Source organism: Lycium barbarum, chromosome 5 (genome assembly GCF_019175385.1).
Source record: "Lycium barbarum isolate Lr01 chromosome 5, ASM1917538v2, whole genome shotgun sequence".
NCBI classification, from domain to species: domain Eukaryota; kingdom Viridiplantae; phylum Streptophyta; class Magnoliopsida; order Solanales; family Solanaceae; genus Lycium; species Lycium barbarum.
This window is the reverse complement of record NC_083341.1, coordinates 138568515-138589091: the sequence shown is the minus strand read 5'-3', so window position 1 is coordinate 138589091 and position 20577 is coordinate 138568515. Positions and strand designations below refer to the sequence as shown.

The window sequence follows — 20577 nt, the reverse complement described above, 5'->3', positions numbered from 1 at the left end:
CATTGTGCTTAACAAATCCAAACCCTAATCCTGGAGAAGAAGAAAAATAATTAACAAATCCAAAACCTAAGCCTTAGAAAATAAGTGGAATAAAAAAGCCTTATTACTCTCTTCAAGTTTTGTGTATACAAAAGCGCAAGATTGTATATTCCACTTGGTCTGATTTTGTTTTGCTGATTCATTAGAGGTTTTATTAATTGCAGTTCCTTTGTAGTTATCCTTAATTTCCTTCTTTCCAAATTAATTAAGCACCTTTTCTTCAAAATAGGTTCGAAATCGAATAGCAATTCATTAGTAGTTACGAATTACTCAAATTCACAATTATGCATTTTTTCTCCAAATTAGATTCGCAAATAAACCTTACCGGGTAAAAATTGTATACTTATTAGGGGAGAATGAATTAAAAGGGACAAACAAGTTTGGCAATTGAGTGGGAGTACTTCAAGTTTTAAATTGTGACAATTCGCAAATGTTTGTTGCTACTCCCCACAGAAACAAGCTGGACAAAGTTTATAATTGACGTACGTCAATTTATTTATTTTTTTAATTTTTTCCCGAGTTTTCTACCTGAATTATCATATGTTTTCATTTCTTATCTAAATTATCACCACCTCAACTGGTGTTTGATGGTGCGTGGTGTACATTTTTTTTTTTTTTGAAAGTGGTGCCAAATGACATTATATGCGGATAATTAAAGGAACTAATTGAAAAGAAAAAAAAAGAAAAAAAAAAGTTAAATAGATAATGATCAAAAACATACCTGAGTATGACTTCTTTGCGAGTTTTCAGCACCATCATATGCTAGTCGATGTGTAATTTGATAAATAGTTTGTGATAGCCCAGGTAGAAACACAAACACGTGATAGTTTATATGGTATGTTTTGATAAATAGTTGGTTATACTTCAGGTAGCTAGGTAACGCAAACACTTAATAGTTCATGTAAAAAACTCGCAAAAAAAAAGTGATACTTTAGGTGTTATTTTGACCATTATCTCGACAATGAATTCAACTTTCAATTAAATGACAAACTTTAATGTTATTAAATTTAACCAAAATAGCCCAGTTAAAAGAAATTGGATATCTTCTAAACCTGTAAGGATAATGTATCGACCCGTTTGGTCATTTAAAAGTTTTAGGTCTGTTGTTGCAAAAATGTCCTTTCTGTTATCTCATCATGATGATTTTAGCTTGTGGGATGGGGTGGGCCGGTTCCCAAAGCTATCGAATGAGTTTTGGATTGGTGTTGGTAGAATTTGAGTTTTCTAAGTTAAGGAAATGGAAGTGTTTGACCAAAGTCAACATCGAAGGTAAATGCGTCATTTTTAGAGTTTCGTCGAATCCATTAGGTCCGGAATATCATTTATGACTTAGTCGAGTCTTTGGTTCGGGTGCCGAGGCGTTCGGGTGTGTTTTGAGTACTTGGTTGGAATGTTGAGTTTTTGATGTGTTAGAGTTGACCTTGGTCAATCGCGGGTCAAGACGACCTCTTTTGAGAATTTTGAGTGCACGAACAAGTTCATAGCATGGTTTATGATAGAAATACATATTTGGTTTGTGTCTGGGGGATTCCGAGTGAGTTTCGGATGTTGGATAGGGAATTGGAGAAACCAAATTTTCTGGTTTCAGCTGAATCTGGTTTCCTTCTTCGCATTCGCAGAGAAGGGCTGGCGTTTGCAAAAAAGGAGAACCATTCTGCTTATCTAGTTTAATTCAGCCTCTCCTCATCCCCTCAGTAGCTTGGAGTAATATAAGCATGTATTTCATGGAAGGTTTACCTAAATCCAAAAGCATGAAGTGACTTGGGTGGTGGTGAATACACTTACTACGTATGCTCGCTTCATTGCTTTAGCTCTCCCCTATTCTGCTTTGGATATTGCTGAATTGTTCATGGAGCACATTTTTAAATTACATGGTCTGCCAGTGAATGTTGTAAGTGATAGAGATCCTATCTTTACAAGTAAGGTCTGGCAGGAATTGTTTGCTATTTAAGGAGTGACCTTGAGTACCTCAACTGCATACCACTCTCAGTCTGATGGCCAAACTGAGGTGAACAGCAGGTGCTAGGAAACTTACTTGAGGTGTTATTGTTCAGATTCTCCTACTGATTGGGTTGATTACTTAATTTTTGCTGAATGGTGGTACAATACAACATTTCACACTTCCATACAAACCATACCTTATGAGGCGTTATATGGTCAACCACCTCTTCTCCACTTACCCTATTTGCAAGGGGATTCTGAGGTACCTGAAGTTGATAGGAGTCTGCTGACAAGGAAACTTAAGTTCCGGCTCTTAAAGTTTCATTTGATCAGGTCTCAACAGAGGATAGTAGATCAGGCTAATCATAAGAGAACAGACAGAGCTTTCTAAGTTGGAAATTGGGTTTATCTGAAAATTCAACCCTATAAGCAACTGACACTGTCTAATAAACATTATTCCAAACTCTCTTCAAAGTACTATGGTCCTTATCAGATTTTGGGAAAAAATGGGTTGGTTGCTTACAAATTAGCCTTATCCCCTCATTTACTTCTCCATCGTAATTTCATGTGTCCCTTCTCAAGTTTTTCTCATCCACCAGTGTTAGATTTATCTAGGCCTTACTGTCCTTGTCCTGTTTAAGTTTTTGACAGGAGGATGGTGCAGAAAGGTAATAAAGCAATTCCTAATTCAGTGGGATCAACTTTCTTAGTCTCATGCTACTTGAGAGGATGCTAATGCTTTGAAAGTGAGGTTTCCTGCATTCATTTCTTAAGGTCAAGGAATATTTTAAGTGGGGAGTACTGATATGACCTGGAGTAATGTGGAGTAAGATGCAGCTAAGGTGTTGTACGTGAGTCTTGCGCAATGGTACATTGGTGGTTGAGTTAGTTATATATTTAGGTTTATTACACTTTGACCCCAATATTTACTTTTACTTATGTAGCTCATTTGTAAGGGAGCAGATTATCTATGAAAGCAATACCTATTTAGTTTCTTCTTAGCTTAATTTACTTTTTCTTGTTCTTCAATTCTAGGATTACATCAATTTTACTACCATGGATGGAAGAAATTGAGTACTCGTTTTCTGGGTATTGCAAGATTGACTTTTCCAAAGCTTCCATGACCAACAACTTCAAATTTTATTGGCAATTGGGCTTATTTTGCAAGCCGGTCAGTATATTTAGGGTCGGGTTGGGTTTACTTTGATAGATTTAAATTGGGGGGAAATAATATCCATGTAGGCACCACATAGGATACTAAGGTAGTGACAAGAGAAATTAGCGTTTCAGGGACAAATATGAGTCTAAAGTAGGATGGTAAGGGTCAGTGGCATACGCAGGATTTTTCATAAACGGTGTCACCGTGTGAAAGGTTGGGCCACTGGATAAATCACTATAACAATATCATATTATAAAAAGACAACTTAAATCATAATAATAAAACCCATTTCAGGACAATCTGGGATTGTTGAACTTGGCTTTGGACGCTTAGAAAATTCTCTGTGATTATATCACTCCATTGAAATTTAGGTTGAATTATAAGCTTAAATTTCAATTTCAATGAACCCCAAATAATTTCATTGCAACAAGAAAGTAAAAAGAAATAAAATTATTGTCATGAACAAATAAAAATAAAACTTCAAACACTTAATAAAAAATGATAGTGAAGAAAATATTAACCTAATGCGGGAATCGGGATGCCGATGAACATAAACGAGAAGAAACTGACAAATATATTTAAAAAGTGAGCAGGCAGCAATGTTATTGTATTAGTTCTATTCTAATTGAAACAAAAACAAAAACAAAAACTTAGGGTTTTAACTTCTAAATAACAGGTAGTTTTTTTAGGATTCTTAAAATGGAATTGCCAGCTTTTCTAGGATTTCAATTGCCAGGTTTAAGGCTTTTACTAAATACTGGTAGTTCCTTAATTTTAAATGGAGGTGTTAAAAAAAATTAAGGCTTTGCGGGTTCGAATCTCACGCCAAGGAGTAGCGCCTAACCACTAGGCCAGCGAGCAGGTCACTTTAATACGTTTTCTTCGGTTTTCGTATATATATATATATATATATATATATATATATATATATATATATTAAAAAAAAATCGACCAAGCACTGTCACGTGACACTCTTCGGGACAAGGTAACTTCGGCCCTGGTAAGGGCAAATGAATAAATAAAAGGTATAACGAAGGGCAAATATAACTCTATTTGAAGAGTAGAAGGGAAAATATGACCCTTATCAATATCATCAACTAGATCAACTTGCAAAGCAATTTCGTTTTACGGGCCATGAGATTTTTTTGAAGGGAAATCTACATGGTGTGGCAAACATTAGAAGTTATTTACATTTAGTAGCTACACTTTATTTTAATTACATCTCATAACTAAATTTTGTATATCAATTACACAATGTAACTAATGCCTTTTAATATATTTTTCTTCCCACTGTATCATTCTTTTACCTCAATCCTCTCTCTTTTCCCTTAACTCTCTCTCCTTTAGCAACCTTAGTTCTTTCATCTTTCTTTATACTACTTCAATGGAGTCACTTTCTCGTCCTTTACACGAAAGAAAGCTCTTCAACACCAAAGTAGAGTTACTAACCATAAGCAATGGCTGAACCAACTCCAGCAAAAACGAAAAGCAAGGTGGAGATAAATTCAACAACTCCAGATCTCTCTCTCTCCCTTTTTCTCAGATCTGCCAAGATCATCAAAGCATTTGTATTCATTATTTTTGAGTTTTTTGGTTAATTTTTTAGATTGTATTCATTTTATTGTTTTGTATTCATTTTTTGAGTGTTTTTGTTAATTTTTAGTGTATCTATGTTTTTATGTATTCAATTTTTAGTGTATTACTCGCTGCCTTCACTAAAAAAAAATTGTATGCAACAAGTTGAATACAATATTTTTTGTATTTATGTTGTTTGAATACCACTGATTTTTAAATACAATAAAGTGAATACAATGTAAAAGTAGTTATAGATGAATACATTTGACATGAATACAACTAAGTTGAATACATATGACTTGAATACAGTGAAAAGAATTTTTGAATTTTTTTAGTCGCTGTATTCATGAATACAGCTAGGCCCTTTTATGAATACAGCGAGCCATTTTTTGAATACAGCAGGAAAACTGTAGCTGCGCAATGTAAATATTGAAACTGTAGCTATGACAAATTTTAAACCTCCAAAGTGTAGTCATTTATGTAAAATTTCCTTTTTTAAAATTATCTTATATAGATTGACATTATTATTTACTGCATTCTGATCCATTGAGACACTTTCTTGTAAGTTCCACATCTCTATGAATCATCCTAATCTCTTTGTATTTTGACTCTTTTTCCATGGGACTAAATTTAAATGGTTAGAAATTTAAGTAATGACACGAAATTGTATATTTGTGCAAATCCCCCGTCTACACAAGTTTAAATGGGCTTGGTCAGTCAAAAGCCCAAGAGTCTTGCTAGACCATTACTATTGGGCCTACTTTACATTTCTTGTCGTCTACGTATGACCCATACATCTTCAAAAAGCCATTGGCGGGGATACAAAAGGGCTCATTTGCAGTTTTGTCCCCTATTTGTGCCGATCTTTAGTTAAATATTCCCACTGTCTCACTTCATACAGCACACTTTTGATTTTAGTTATATTTAAAAATAATTTAATTTGATGCCATCATTTACCGGTACATAAATATCTAAAAATTATTTTAAATTATAAATGTTTCGTTTTCTTTTAAATTTCGTGTCTAATTAGATGGTGCCCGATAAATTGGTGTGGAAGAAGCCCCGCGTTTTAAAAAAAATTATGCCCCATTAAGAGCCCGTTTAGATCGACTTATAAGCTGTTTTCAATTTTTTTGAGTGTTTGGCTGACCAGCTTAAAGTTATTTTGTGCAAAAAATAAGCCTAAAAAAATAATTAGACCCATTTGACTTAGCTTATCTAAAGCAGCTTATAAGCTAAAAACAGCTTATAAGCTAAAAAAAATAAGTTTATCAATCCCACCTTATTTTTCTTTTAGTTATAAGCTACTTATTTTAAGCCCATCCAAACAGGCTCAAAGTTAGATTTTAAGGACAAAAATTAAAGATGAGCCAATTTGAAGGGGGAAAAAAATTTAAAGATCAGTCCGTCCGTCCATTTGAGGTTCAAATCGTGCAATTTCTTGGTGCAAAAGTAGCAGCACGGAGAAATGGAAAATGGTGTAGAGCAATCGCCGGTGCCAAAAGTGGGAGTAGCGGTGTTTGTTATAAAGGGAAGTAGTAAAGTTCTCTTAGGGAAACGCCTCTCCCCCGTCGGCCATAGCACTTTTGCACTTCCTGGCGGTCACCTCGAGTTCGGTCAGTATACCCTTCCCTTGTTATCTATCCAAGCATATACACCCTCCGTTTCTAATTTATATGAACTCATTTGACTGTACACGACATTTAAGAAGAGAGAAGATTTTTGATACTTGTGGTTCAAAATAAGCCTTAAAAATAATTTGTGTGGCGGTAAATTATTCATAAAGTGAATTTATTTTTAAATTAGGAAAGAGGTCATTTATTTTGGCACGGACTATAAAGGAAATAGGTTCAAACAAATTGGAGTATTTATTATGATGTGCTTTCTTAGGGAGCTCTTTTCCCTTTAGTGGCCTTATGTAGAATGAATCAAGATTAGTCGGACCCCCAAAGTGAATACCGGACACCGGGAACAATTTGTATTTCATTCTCTAGGCAGAGAACTTGTATTTTTAAATTGTACTCCAGAAGTTGCTTCACTAGAGTGTAATCTTGTAAAAGATGTGCAACAGACACTCTTGAAGGGGCAGAGCTTGCAGCTTGAGAATTCTCACTTTATAATAGAAAAGAATCGTATTTTCAGGTTTTAAACTAGGATTAACTTGTGCCTCTAGATTCTTCGTACAAACAACCTCCGCCTAAGAAGTTATGCATCAGTTGGCCTCCTACTTTCGGATTCCCTAATCACTCGAGGCATTGTACTGAAAATTGTTATTGTGTTTTCACCAGCTTCTTTCTACTTGGTAATTCAGTTAGAGGCATATTCACATGTCCACACTCGCATTCAGCTGTCATAGACGAACTGATGCTGCTGACTCAACTTAGATTGGATAGCAGCCTTGTAGTTCTGAATATAAGGTTGAGGTAATATTTATTTCTGGTGTGGTCCATAATATGGATTAACTTCTAGGATTAGAGGATCTAAATCAACAGGCTGCACATTGCTGCGTACACTAACATTGTTAAAAAGCCTAACATATTGTTTTATTTGAACCCAAACTGTTTTAGCGCCTGTTTGGATTCGCTTATTTTTAGCGCACTTTTGTAGTGTTTGGGTATAATAAAAAAAGTGTTTTTTAAGCCAAAATAATAAAAATAAGCTAAAAGTCATAAGTCAGGATTTCTAAGCTAGTAGCTGCTTAGCGTCCTAACAAAATGCAGGGTCCATAAAACAGGCTCTTAGCACACCTTGTCCTGTTCACTTCCTTAACATTTTCCATGTATTTTGGTATATACTTGTATTTGGTGTCAGTGGCCCTGGACTTCAACTCTTCATTGCCTTCATCTACACAACTAATCCAAAACCTAGTAGGAACAATGTAAAGTAAGCCCATTTCTACCTGCACTTTACTGCACTTGGTCTAGTACGAGACAGTGTAGCTTTATTTTCATACAAAGGTCTTTCTACAGCAGAGACTATTGAAAAATCGCCTCTTTTGCAAAGAGAGTTGCAGCTAGTAAACGCAATCAAAACAAATTGGAAGGAGAGAGGATTCCGCATGAATATGTCTTTTATATACCTTCAAGAACTCATCCTCAAGTCAAAACTTAATCAAAAGGTGGCATTGATCTAAATGATCAAAATTGAAGTGACGACGCAACTCTGCCATTGATAGTCTTCCATGCAATCATTTTCTTATAAGATCAAAATCCATCAGCTCTTGATGGCTTTACCATTTGAATTGGCTTCATGAAATTCCACGGATGACTCATTGATAGTCTTTCAGGCAATCATTTTCTTATAAGATCAAAATCCATCAGCTCTTGATGGCTTTACCATTTGAAATTGGCTTCATGAAATTCCACGGATGACTCATGATAGTCTGTTTATCACTGGTTTAAGTTGTACGGGCAATGGGTGATTATTGGTTGTTGAAGGATCTAGGATAGCCTGCACATTAGGATGGTTTGGATTGTGGCAACACGGAAAACAGTGTAGGAACTTCAGCCAATGGCCGGAGCTCAGCCATAACATTCCATTTGATAAATCTCCAGCCTTAACATTCCATTTTCTTCCAATGTTACATTTTCAAAAAAGAAAAAAATAACATTCCATTTTCTTCTAGTTCTTACTGTTTGTTTTCTTTATTTATTTGAAAGGTAATAATATCCTGTTTGCTTTCGAATTCTTGAATTATTATTTCGAAAGAATTGAAGTAATTGTAAAACTAGTCTAGAACACAGACAACTTAAGTCCAATTGGTAGGTTTTGTTTATTTTTCCCCAGAAATTTGACATTGTTTTTCAGCATCACAACCTAAAATCCAAATACATGGTTTGAGATGAGATGATTCTTTTCTTTATGTGATGGAAATATAATCGAGCAATTTGTAATACAACCGAGTAGTGCTAGATCTTTATAAAAATATCAAGTATTGCTGGAAATAAACACACTTGCTCTTCTCTTTTGACAAGTACAGTTGGATATTTTGACTATCAATCAGACAATTCTAATGTTTTTTCCAAACAGTAGTTATAAATTTTATGTTTTATTCAAAGAGGTAGACAACTTGGTTTTGGGTCTTTACTCGCGCCTAATCTTGGTTAGACCTTTGTCAATGAGTTCTTGCTTTCATGCTTTCGCCTTTCAGTTCCATGAATTATCCAACACGTCTCATAATGTCAAAAGTAAAAAGAGATGTTGTGTATCGAATCGTCAGTTAAAATGCTTACTCGATTTTTATTGTTTGATTGTTTATTTGTTATAGGAGAAAGTTTTGAGGAGTGCGCAGCGAGGGAGGTGAAGGAGGAAACCGGATTAGAAATTGATAAAACAGAGTATCTAACAGTGACTAACAATGTCATCTCAGAGAAAGTGCATACAGTTTGCATATTCATCAGAGCAGTCCCTGCTGATCCTAATCAAAAGCCTGAAACACTTGAACCTGAGAAATGTGCTGGTTGGGATTGGTATGAGTGGAACAATCTCCCTAAACCACTCTTTGGTCCTCTAGAAGATATGGTCCAAAGTGGCTTCAATCCTTTCCCAACTACTGCTAGTTGACTGTTTTGCTAGCATTTTGGATTGGATGCTGTTGCTAAAAACTTGCCTCATTGTTGTAATGTATATTTCCTCGCTAGTTAAATTTGACGCACTGCTTTTTATTTGTAATGGCAAGTGATTCTACAATGTGCTACTTTAAAAGGGTAGTCCGGTGCTCTGTCTTTTACTATTCCAACGCTTTGTCAGACATCTAGGAGTCTCTGACTTGTCTTCGAATCATAAGTCTCTGCCCATTCCCGGCTTGTTGCTCTCAAGTTGGCTTTCTACTTGACTGAGTAGTATTCCACTCCAGGGGTGGAGCCACATAGGCTGAGGGGGTCATCCGAACCCCATTCGGTGGAAAAAAACATTGTTTATATATGGTTAAAATTATTATATATATGTATAGTAGATGTTGAATTTCCTTTGGCTTTTTCGTATGTTCATTTTTTTATATTTTGAACCTTTTAGTGAAAATCCTGGCTCCGCCACTGTTCCATTCAGTAGTGAGTGTATGAGCTAGCCCATGGTGCGGTCACCTATGATATATTCAACTTCTTCAGTAGGTTATTTACAGTTTTTTGCCCTTGTGGGCGCGTTCTTCTGTAGGGCGGTTTGGTTTAACTGAAGTCAATTGACTCACATGGAATAAATGGTTAGTTTTCATCGAGCGAGTCCAAGGACGGGCCAAGCCTTACATTTCTGAAAGAGGTAGTTTCTGCAGCTTGAACCGATAGTTAAATTTCACATTGAAATGAGCGGGGGAAGTTAGGGGTCAAATAAGTCAAGTTCAAGATTCAACTACCAGATATCTTTGGGTTAAAGCTCAATCTAACAGATTTGTGAGGCCCAAAAGCCATGAGGTAGCTCAGAAGAGTCAGGCTAAAATGGAAAACACGTGGATAGTTGGGCCTATGTCGTGACATAGAGCCCGTTTGGATTGGCTTATAAGTTGTTGTTTTCAGCTTTTTTGAGTGTTTGGCTTGTCAACTTAAAGTCATTTTGTGCTTAAAATAAGTTCAAAAAAATAATAGGACCCGTTTGACTTACCTTATCTAAAGCAGCTTATAAGCTGAAAACAACTTATAAGCTGTTTTTTTTAAGCCCATCCAAACAGGCTCATAGTCCACGACTATTCTAATATAAGTTGGGTTCTTGGAAAAGTTCATCAAAAAAAAGGGTAAAATGCGTATATATACATATTAAGGAGAAATATTTATGAAACGTGATGATAGTTTTCTTTTTTACAAAATTCAAAACACACTTTTTAAAAAAAACATTATTTTAAAAAAATTAATTTTTATTTTTTTTTAAAAAAAATTTCACTCAAAAATTTATGTATGAAAGTTGTATGAAATGTGTATATCTCGCTCAAGACGTAAAAAGTTCGCTCAAAATTTAGTGTATGAAATGTGTATATTTCGTTCAAGACTTAAAAAATCCGCTCAAAATTGTGTGTATGAAAACAGTATGAAATTTGTATCTCGCTCAAGGCTTAGAATTTAACTAGTAGGCTTCCAGTCATACTGGACTGCCCGATCTACTAGGTCCTACTGGACTGCCCATTGGACACTTGATGTGATATTATCGATCCCAACCGGTCTCGGGCCACCGAGTTGAATTTTTGAACCGCAACTCACTAGTCCTAAACATCTACCTAGCCCACTCTTTATATTGAACGATCGTATTCGGACGAAAATTGAGTCGGTCCGATCCTTTAACCGGCTGAGCTGCCCTGGTTGACATCCTTAGTTTAGATCTACTTTTTGAAATTAAAAGTAATAAGTGATATTATCTATATATATAAAAAAGGAGAGGTACAAGCAATGTGGTTAAGTCAAGTGGCAAACTAAAAACAAGCCACTTGGCAATTTTAAGACAAAGTTAATGAGAATTGTAATAACATTTTTGAATTTAGAATGAAAAAATAAAAATAAATTGAAATTGAATAAAAAGATAAATCTGAAAATTTCAACAATAAAGCTTATCTAAGCTTAAATACATCAAGCTTATCTAAGCCTAAATATATGGAACTTATCTAAACTAATCGTAACAAATCCATTCATCAAAACTAAAATGTAGTATTATATTAAATGGATTATTCGATATTAAATTGATTCTTTAAAAGAAGTGAGTTGAAAATAACAAGAATGAGTTGGATATTAAATTACATCAATTACTCTCTAACAAATAATTTAGTATTCCTGCCAATTTCCGATAATACAAATTAAATCCAATAAAAATTTAAAATTTTGAATTGGATAAGAAATTCGAATTTGGATACATCAAAAATTTAGTCCTCAAACTTCATAGCATTTTTATTCAATTTTTTTTAATCTTTTATGTGGTTATTTATCATCTTAAAGAAGCATATTTTACATGATGAAGAAAAAAAAATAAGAGCACCAGGGATGGGGGCATTAGGCGTGGAAACAAATTGATGGGGGTTGGGGTGTGGATAACAATTGTGTTGCCTATGACATACATATTTATTTGTCTTTTAAAGTAAAAAAAAATATGATAGCTTTGATAATTTAAAATTTAAACACCAGACTACAAATATATATTCTTATTTGAAATTGAAATGATCTGTTAAAATTTGAGTTTATCTCCTATTTGGAGATAAGGCAAATCGAGTTTAAAAAAGGAGACCAAAGCAAACTATTCGGAATTTTAGTATAAATAGATAAGTACAATGTTTATGCTATATAATAATATTTACTGAAAGATAACGTGTTTGAAATGAAATGTTCAGAATTTTAGTATAAACAGATAAGTGCAATGTTTATGCTATATAATAATATTTATTGAAAGATAACGTGTTTGAAATTAAATGTAATTTTTTTGAATAGAAATATAATCTTTTTGAAATTTGAATCTATTATCCTTATCCATATCTCCTTTTCGTTTTCCTATTTAATCCCTTAATGTGGGAGCCAACATTCAAAGCTCAGCAGTTTTTTCATTTGCAATAATATGAAAATTATAATTCTTATTCTCAATTGTTTTCATTAGTTTATTGAAATTATTTGGTTCGCTCCTGATCATGCTTCTTTCTTTTGTGATATTTTCTAGATTCTTTAGGAGGTCACAGTTCAAGCCGTGAAAATAACCTCTTGCAAAAATGCAAGGTAAGGTTGCATTGTAACACCCCGCATCTTGGAACTGAGTTTAAGCTCATATTATTAGAGTTCTAGTGGAAACATTGAAGGTTTGAACGTTTTGCGAAAATGGTTGATAGGCCTAGTTCGGGCAGCAATAACTCCTTGATCGGTTTGGAATTTTAGAAGGTACTATCAATGAAGTTGTAGTACGTAGAAATACCTTCCTAACGATATAAGGACCAAGACAATCAGAGATCGGAGCAAGGAGATATGATAGTCTCAATATGGCTAATAGTAAGGCACTTGAAATCCTATAGAATCGGCTAAGTTTTTGATACGTCTGCCTTCCAGTCAAATTTCATGAAACTCCGTTGGGAATATGAGAAAACTTCCTTGATGAAAGTTGTAGCCCTTTGAAATAGCTTTCCAACGGTATCTTACGGGGGTCAAACGGACATCTTTGCAAAGAGTTATGCCCATTTTACTGAAGCATGTTCGCTGGAAATTCTGCCAGCGTAACGGTGACGTTACGGACCGTAACACGTGTTACGGGCCGTAACAGTGGACCGTAACGTGCCGAAAATTTCCAGAACCTCACTGGAAATTTTCACCAAGGTACGGTCCGTACCTCGTGTTACGGGACCGTAACAGTGACCGTATCTTGGTCCGTATGTACGTTTCGGGTCACCTGACTTCGGGAGGCCATAAACCTATCATAACTTGGGAATTTGGGAAAACTCAAAGAACGAAAGTTGTAGATAATTGAAATACCTTTCCAACCATAGGTTGTGGGTTCACATGCGACATCGGGATAGGGAGATATGGACGTTTTAGGACAGAATGGTCCCAACCCGTTTTCAAGTTGGGTCAAACCCATTTCCCCTTGGTATATAAGGGAAATATAACCCTAGCAGCCCATTTTTTTTCTCCAAATTCAGATTTTAGAGAGAGGAAGTGAGAGAGAGGGGAAATTAGAGAGAGAAAGTAGAAAATCAACCAAGTTTAAGGCCCCGAATCCCAAAGCTCGTGAAGGATAAATTGTAGTACAAGTTGTTGTCGTCATTTTGAGCTAAAGATCGGACTTGGGGGTGTTGATTTCGTGATTACTACTCTTGAAAGGTAATGTTTCTACTCCCTAATCATTTATGGTTGTGAATTGATGAATTCTTGGGAGAATAATAATTGGGTTTGTTGAAGAGGATTATATGAACTATGCTAGAGTTGTTGGATTGTTGACTTGGGATTGTTGTATTCATATGGATGATGTAGAATGATGTTAATTACATCTAATTGAGATTGTATTGTTAGCTAGAAGTAAAAGAATGAGGATTTGGTGAAGAAAACACCATTAATGAGGGTTATAGAGCTTCATGCCCACTAAGTGTTTGATAAAATACTTAGATGAACAAAACATGGATATTGTTGCTAATATAGAATCCCTATGACTTGTATTGCTATAGATTAAAGTTGAAAGGGTTGAAGGACATTGTGATACGCTCAAAAGCGGGAAGTTAAGGTATGTAGAACTTCCATCCACATGTGGGAACCTCTACGTTCTTCCCCATGATCCGTTTCGTAAAATCTATGAAGTTCAAATCCTAGGACATTAAGCCCACCATATTGGTAGCCCGTAATTATGTATGTATGTACATGAATCCCGTATATATGTTCGTTATTGTATTCCTAACCTTCCATTACGGACATTAGGAATTCTAGCTTAATCCATGAATCATGAATTCTTCCTCATGTGTTCTCATTATGTTCATATGAAACTGCATGAGTTATTTTTCAAGTTATAAACATGTTTTCAAGTCAACTACAAATATATGATTATGAACTATTGTATTACTCATGAATCAAGAACATGTTTGCAAGACTATGACAAGTCATCTTATGAAACTATTTTACAAGTTATTTCATGAAACCATGTTTACAAGATTATTTCATGAAACCATGTTTACAAGATTATTTCATGAAACCATGTTTACAAGCTATTTCATGAAACCATGTTTACAAGTTATTTCGTGAAATCATGATTTCAAGACAAGTACAAGTAAATTCATGAAAGTCATGGGCTTCTTAGCCAAATATATTATGTTCATGTTTTTTGGAGTTGCACAAATTACCGAGAAGGCTCAGATAGCCTGAAACTACGGAGCCACCGTAGGACAAGGATCGCTCCGCCCAGATAGGACGATACCTTAATTTTACACTGAATGGATCCATCAGGTACCTTACTACCTTATACTCAGGCAAGGTATGAGGGCTCTGCTGGTCCGGCGAGGTACCAGACTCCACGTACCCACGTGGTAAATTACTACCTTATACTCTGGCAAGGTATGAGGGCTCTGCTGGTCCGGCGAGGTACCAGACTCCACGTACCCACGTGGTGATATGATATGATATGATACGTCGGTTTATGAAATGCTCTCCCTACTTATCATGTTTTACTCATGTTATAAATATATATATATACTCATGCTCATGCACATGTTCATGTCCAAGTTTTCAGTTTCAGTTCTTATCATGTTGTTCTATGTCCCATGTTGTTTCTCTCGGTTGCTTTACATACCAGTACATTCAATGTGCTGACGTCCCCTTTTTATTGCCCGGGGGCCTGCATTTCACGATGCAGGTACTGATATACAGGACGACACATCTGCTCAGTAGGACAACATTCGTATCAGCTTATTGGTGAGCCCCATCTCATTCGGGGTTTAGTCAACTTTTATTTTATGATTAATTATGCATCTAAAGGTATGCTGGGGGCCTTGTCCCAGTAAGTATGTTTTCCAGTCAGACTCATGATAGAGGTTTCATAGACTAGACAAGTCAGTTATGTTATGTCAGACAATCGGAGTCGTATAGCCATTTTGGCTCACTCATGTTTAAACAAGTATTGTATTAAGTATTATGACTTACCATATTTTATAAAGGCTCATCATGCATTCGCATTATAATTCCGCTCATGTATGCCTCATGATAGTTCAGCAAGCCATGTGGTTCGCTCGGTCACATGCAGTCAGGCACCGAGTGCCGTGTTATGTCCAGGCCATGGTTCGGGGCGTGACATGCATAGAATATAAACTTGTGGTCCGGCCCTTTGCCGAACTCCACGCATAGCGGGAGCTTAGGGCACCGGACTACGCTTTTTTACTTTCTAGATTCTTTAAAGGGGTAGTTTTTATTTTTGTTTTAACGGATTACAATCCTCATTATTAACGTTTCTAATCACACTACTTATGTAAATTGATTATTGTTATTTTTGTTGGTGCATTTCAACTTTTCTACAACATTTTTATTGGATTTATGTGCAGTAGAAAGTCTCAAGATAAATTCCTATCGCCAATGAGGATTAATTGAGTTTGTTTCTTAATGTCTCAATTTTTTTACTTCAAAAGATTAATTTTGACTAACAACTGACAGGGCTCAAGATATTATAGTGGAGTTGTTACCACGAGAAGTCATGGATGGATAAGGTAGCATGATGAAACTTAATAGGCGGTTCGTGCTTAGAGAGAGTCATGCACAAAGTTTCATGTATAAAGAAGCACATATTACTTGAACATCTGATTTTTTTTCTTTATATATATCACTCCGGAAGAAAAAAAATTCTTACTCTTATTCTCAGAGTTTAAGCTATGTGCATTCATCTTTAATTTCTTTGAACAAGATTTTGCGATCAATAGTAAGCACAAAGATTCTATTAAACAGACTATTAGTGGCATTTACCTAGAAAAAGTATTTTTATCAACTAATATAGCTGCATGAACGTCTTCAACAAGATGGCCTAAAGAGAATTTGTAATATTAATATTCGATTAATCAAAAGATGAAAGTTCATTTTTGTTTGACAGTTTGATTGGTTAGTAAGTCTTAAAACTAAGAATTAATTCCACAACATATTAAAAGAAGCATGTAATAAAATAATAGTATGACCATAATAAATTCAAAGTGTCAGGTATTTGAACAAAAAGATCAAGTTAAAACACACACACACAATTAAAAAAATATGAAATTGTTGTTAGCTAACAAATATGAAATGCATGATGAATTTCAAAATGACATATATCTAACAAGATTAACTTAGTCATGAAATGTATGTTTGACTTTTCAAGAAATGTATGTTTGACTTTTCAAATAAAACATTGAAAATATATGCTAGATTTATTTTTTGGCAAGCTAATCCAGCTAAAAACTAAAAATATCAAATAATGAATATAATTTTGGAGATCTTAATACATAAAACCTATACAGAAGAAGGATAATAGTCATAGGACATGAAGTCGAGTATCACATCAAGAAAAACCCATGTATGTACGGGTATTGAAACAAGTTAATAAGCATTACAGTAATAATATTTGATTGAGATAAAGGAATTTGAATTTGACTTGAAAGCTAATATTGTTTGAATTGCATAAAAAAATTATTTAAATTAAAAGATAAAATATTTGAAATTGAATTGAATTAATGGCTAGCTTAACATAATAAATAAAAAGAATTACACAGTTGCGGTTAATGTTTGAATTAGAATTTAAACTGAATATAGTTAATTTAAATTTGTGTGCATTTTGATGATTTTTGCATTCTTAAAACATTTAATAATGAAAATAAATATTATAAGGCCGTGTATACTTTGAATTAACTTTAAAGATAAGATAATTTAACTAAAAATACTATAAGACTTAATTGATAAACAGTAGGGCGATATATTAAATTATTAGAGCTTTGGTTACCATTAATGTTATACTTGCTAACTATATCATTTTTTGAAATTCATTACGGAATTTTTATAATCTATACAACTATTTTTAATAATTTTTTTTTTTATGTTTCATACATCAAAATTACTTCTACGAATAATTTCTATTAAAATGTTATTATGCTCAATTATTAAAATTATACATGTTCAAAAGTTATTTTTCATATTTTTACTTCATTTATTCTATAAGTACAGTTAAGTCCATAATATATGGTTGGTACTTTCAGACGCTGTATTTAATTTTAGAGAATAGATCTAATATACATCTAATTAATCAGTGAAGAATTTAGAATTTTAAGAAAATGGATATGAGAGACGGACCGCAGACGTGAGATATCGTTGAATTCACGATTCCAATATATAATTGCCAAGAGATATGGGAGGATAAATAATCTTTTTCCTCATTAATTAAGTTGCTTAGAAATTACTTATAGTTGTTCTTTTATCATATGCAACTGAAAATAGTAATAGAGGGTAAAAGGGTACTTCAAAGTTCAATGGTGGGGGCAGGCGGGAGTGGTGGTGGGGAGGGAGGGGGAATGTCGTTATTTAAAGTTGGGGGGAGGTGTTTAACTTTTAAAGCAAAATTAGAGGGAAAAATGATTGTCATTCATGAAAATCATGATATAATTTTGATCAAAGTTAAATAAAAATATTATTAAGGGAGTAAAAGAAACTCCATACTTATTTAAGAAACTAACAAGATATCCTAGCACTTATCATAGTCTTTTCTAACTTCATAAAGGTTTTGTTATTAAATACATTGCATTAGAAGATAAGATGACAATTGAATTTTGTTAAAGTAATACTATATGATTCAATGTACTTAAACAAGTCAGATTAAAAAATTTCATAAATATATTCTTCAAATTTTTCGCGCATCGCGCGGGTATGAATACTAGTACAAATAAAAAGACAATACTCTAATTGGCATACTCAATCAGGTGAGTCTTAATTCTATTTTATATGTTCTATTACGTATAGAATAATGTTACTAGTTAAATTTCAAAACTAATATCAATAAGAACTTGCCTAAGATCTAAACACTTTTTTTTTGCTATTTGATGTACAACAATGTATATATGCCTATAAATGTCATATGAAAGTTACACAAATTGACTATACTGTCAACTAGAGAGGGAAAAAAAAGGAATTGATTATCAAAATATAATTAACTACCATGTATTGTAAGAAGCTACGAGAATAAATATCAAAATTAAATATATACTTCTCTGTTCTAAAAAATTGTCCGACTTTCCTTATTAATTTATCCCAAAAAGATTAACGTTTTTCTATATTTATAAATAATTTAACTTTATGAGATAATATACAATCACACATTTTAAAAGTATTTTTTTATTTTTTAAATTCCGTGCCAAGTCAAACTAGGATAATCTTTTTGAGATGGAGGGAATATAAATTATTAAATAAACTTTACATGTGTAGTTTTGGCGATAGAAGGTACAAACTGGTAGAGTTGGTGGCGGTATAAGCTACAAGTAGATAAATATAAAGTACATAGGAATTCACAATCATGATTTGCAAATAATTGACATTAAAAGCATACCTGCTCTTTCCGATAATTGTCACTAGATATTTTTTTTTTTGGCTTATAAGATGGTTTAGATAAGCTAAGTCAAATGAGTTTAATTATTTTTTAACTTATTTTAAGCACAAAATGACTTTAAGCTGACCAGTCAAACACTCAAAAAAGCTGAAAACAACTTATAAGCAACTTATAAGCCAATCCAAACCGGCTCTAGGTCCATTCGGGAGAGATTCTACAATAGTAAGCAATTTCTGTAAAGCATTTGGAACATAAAGAACATATCCTTAATTCGTCGAATCACACAACTCCACATGACCATGGTAAGTTGTGCTTAGCTTGTATGTTAGCTTAGCTTGTTCTTTTTTCTATCTGGTAGAAGATCTTCGAGTTATTCAAGAATTTTTCAAAGGTCTTAAAATCATGGACAACTTTCATATAACTTAATTTATGAGTTCTAAAGGATAACTGATTTGAACCCAACAACACATCAATGTATACTATTTTAAAAAAATGTATATTATAGACTTGTCCTCCACATTGCTCATGCCGGAGATTAAATCCTCCACAAAAGCTTAATCGCATGACCACCTTCCTGGCATAGGAAAAATACAAATGAGGAGATTGTTCATTTGTATCATGAAATGAATCAATAGAGGCACCAAATCAAGGATGGAAAGACACACTTATAAGCAACACGGTAACAAGAACTTAAAGAACTGAAAGAGACTGTACTTAGTTTCTCATTCACCTACTACATGAAGGCAGTAGGTTAGCACCCGACTCATTTTTTAGTTCACTTAGATGACTTCACTTTTTTGGACAACGATTTAGAAGTTGGACTTTTGATCATTTCACCTAAGTTACTAATTTCTCTCTCAATCTCCATTCTCTGTACGACGAGCATCTTCTCAGCACTTATCAACTTTCCTTCTCAACGTCATTATCTTTCCTTCTAAGAAAGTCGAACCATTAGTACTGATGGAATCGTATACACCAATTTTGCCAAAAGTGAAAATGGGAAATAAGAATAAAAAAGAAAATAAATCTCCAAAATACCTTCCGCTGCTTCTCCTACAACATCTCCATGCATCATCACGGATCTAGGATTTTTACTATGGGGTATCAATATATGAAAAGGTAAATATACGAAGAAGTTAAGGGATTCAACACATAATATATATATACATTACAAAAATTGTTTATATATCCACACGGTGTAATTTTCCAGCGAAGAGGTATCGGGTGACACCCCTTGAATGCATGTGGCTCCGCCACTGGTAATGTCTTACTCTTAACGATTGAAGAACAACTCAGTGAATGGTGTTTATAGAACTATGTTTTTATCAAGTAAAATTGTCAAAATGAAAATCTACAAGTTTGGCAGCAAGCTTTTAACAATTGGTCCAACTTTAAGGGGCTTATGCCATTTCGCCTTATATGGTTTACGAAAAAGTCTAAATATGCCTCTGAATTATTAAAAATAGAACAACAATTTCCCTCGTTTGATTTTTAGTCCAAAATTGCCCCTAATAAAAAATAGCACAGACAAAAAAAAAAAAAAAAATACTCCCGTCGTTAGCAGACTGACAAAATTACGCCCCTATCCTCTTAACGAACCTCCAGGTCTCATTTATCTCCTTCTAAAATTTATTTCTTTGACGAGATGGACTCCACCTTGAAAAAAATGTTACACTGCTTATTTTTGTTAATTGTGTTTTCTCCTTCATTGAAAAGATGTACTTTTTTTGTTCTTGCGTTTTTTTCAAAAATCAGGGCATATATGTGTTACTAATAAAGTGGATGAAATTCATTGTAATTCAAATTTCAATTGAGAAATGAATAAGTTGATTTCTTGTCATCTATTTGTCTAGTTTATGGAGGATAAGGTTATTCGATATTTGTACAAG

At 34.0% G+C, this 20577-nt stretch overlaps 1 protein-coding gene across 1 annotated transcript; it reads left to right on the top strand.

Annotated features, from left to right (window-relative positions):
* The first annotated feature begins 6075 nt into the window (after positions 1–6075).
* Positions 6076–9464, top strand: LOC132641848 (nudix hydrolase 1). Its single transcript, XM_060358938.1, has 2 exons — positions 6076–6330; positions 8982–9464. The coding sequence occupies exons 1-2, from the start codon at positions 6183–6185 to the stop codon at positions 9275–9277; spliced, it is 444 nt and encodes a 147-aa protein (XP_060214921.1). The 5' UTR covers positions 6076–6182; the 3' UTR covers positions 9278–9464.
* The last annotated feature ends 11113 nt before the right edge of the window (positions 9465–20577 follow it).